The 1,682-nt window shown below is 38.5% G+C and overlaps 1 protein-coding gene across 1 annotated transcript in view; it reads right to left on the bottom strand.

Moving 5' to 3' along the window:
* The window catches only part of SARC_08880 (hypothetical protein), a gene marked incomplete at its 3' end in the record, with an annotated part of 3,729 nt that extends 2,271 nt beyond the window's left edge, over positions 1 to 1,458 (bottom strand). Inside the window, exons 1-3 of the mRNA XM_014297118.1 lie at positions 1,415 to 1,458; positions 774 to 925; positions 226 to 345 (exon numbers count right to left, since the gene is read on the bottom strand). Coding sequence (XP_014152593.1) covers positions 226 to 345; positions 774 to 925; positions 1,415 to 1,446 — 304 coding nt within the window. The 5' untranslated portion in view covers positions 1,447 to 1,458. The remainder of the gene's footprint in view (positions 1 to 225; positions 346 to 773; positions 926 to 1,414) is intronic.
* Positions 1,459 to 1,682: the final 224 nt, after the last annotated feature.

Below are 1,682 nucleotides of genomic sequence, written 5' to 3'. Positions count from 1 at the left end.
GCCATACATACATGCATACATACATAGGTACATACATAGATACAAACATACATACGTACGTACATACATACATATATATATACATACATACAAGCATACCTACACACACATATATATATATATATATATATACATATATAATAAACACAGATACACGCTAACAAAAAACAAACATACCCACACACACACAACACACATTATACACTCAACTACATACACCCTTACCCCAGAGTGCGTCGCCACCTTTAGGCATCATTTGATACATAGACCGCCATGTCTGCAGTAGTTTCGCACGAGCCGCACGGCCCAGAAGCGTGTTACTATCGATGAGATGGTTCAAGCCACCTGTAATATATACACAGATATGTATTGGGATATACAGTTACGTATCATTATATACGTTTGTGTATAAAAACATACATATATGTTAGAATATACAGGTACGTATCATGATGTACGTTTGTGTATTAGAACATACAGATTTGAGTTAGAATATACAGATTTGAGTTAGAATATACAGATACGTATCATAGTATACGTTTAAGTATTAAAACATACAGATGTGTTAAAAGTATTCTAATATACGTTTATGCATTAGTACAAACAGAAGTGTATTAGAACATACAGTTACGTACCCCAACATACCATTTACTATCATACTACACAGTCATATATCATAACTAGTACTATACTTGCTACTATACATGCACATTGATAAGACACACATTGTTCTAACACATTATATCCCATCGACACACATCACACATACATACCCAAGGCGCTGGTGTCCTTAAACTCGCCACTGAGAAGTGCACCCACTGACTTGGGCATACCCAACGCACTAGACGCCAAGCCCACGAATGCGTGCAGGTGTTTGGCTACCCAGCCCTTACCCCCTTTGCCGCCGAGATCACTCTCCACCCACCTACAAGAACAGGGGAGACCGTACGGATGAGCTAATTGTAGTGCGCTAAAACCCTAAAACCCTAAACTTTAAACCCTGGAACCTTAGGTGCACGAAGGCTTGCAGGGGACAGGGAATCGGTCTTTCCCTGGTGTACTGAGGAACCATTGTAAACCATATCGCTATAGTTTTAATATGATGGTTTTTATAATTGAACTATATTACTGTAGTCGTAACTATATAAATATGTAAATGTTTCTGAGGTCTTTATAGTCAACCTGTAATATTACAGTTATGTTACCGTAGTCGTTATAGCTGGACTGTATTATTTTAAGGCCTTAACATATATAACCCAAGACCAATGAGACATACTATATGAACTACATATACAACACGCCTGAGGCTTGAACGTAAATATAACCCAACATCAATGAGACATACTATATGAACTACATATACAACAAGCCTAAGGCTTGAACGTAAATGTATCCCAACTTCAATGAGACATACTTCATAAAGTAGGTTACCAGATGGCCGCCCATCGAATGTCCCACCTGTGCGAACAAAGTATCACAGCCGCAGGAGAAGAGAATACAATTAGTGCAGTCAACAGACGAAGCACAGCCATACACCACACGATCCATAAAATCAGGCAGAACTCTCAATCTGTCAATCCTCGCTATGTCCGGAACTGATGAGAGTTCCCGTGTTGATTCGGGAGTGTTCGTAACATATCAAATGGTTTGAAAATGTCTCAAATCTTGTTATTTTTGTATAT

This window comes from Sphaeroforma arctica, assembly GCF_001186125.1.
Source record: "Sphaeroforma arctica JP610 unplaced genomic scaffold supercont1.844, whole genome shotgun sequence".
Lineage (NCBI taxonomy): Eukaryota > Ichthyosporea > Ichthyophonida > Sphaeroforma > Sphaeroforma arctica.
The sequence above is the reverse complement of the archived record's forward strand: the minus strand, read 5'-3'. Positions and strand labels throughout refer to the sequence as shown.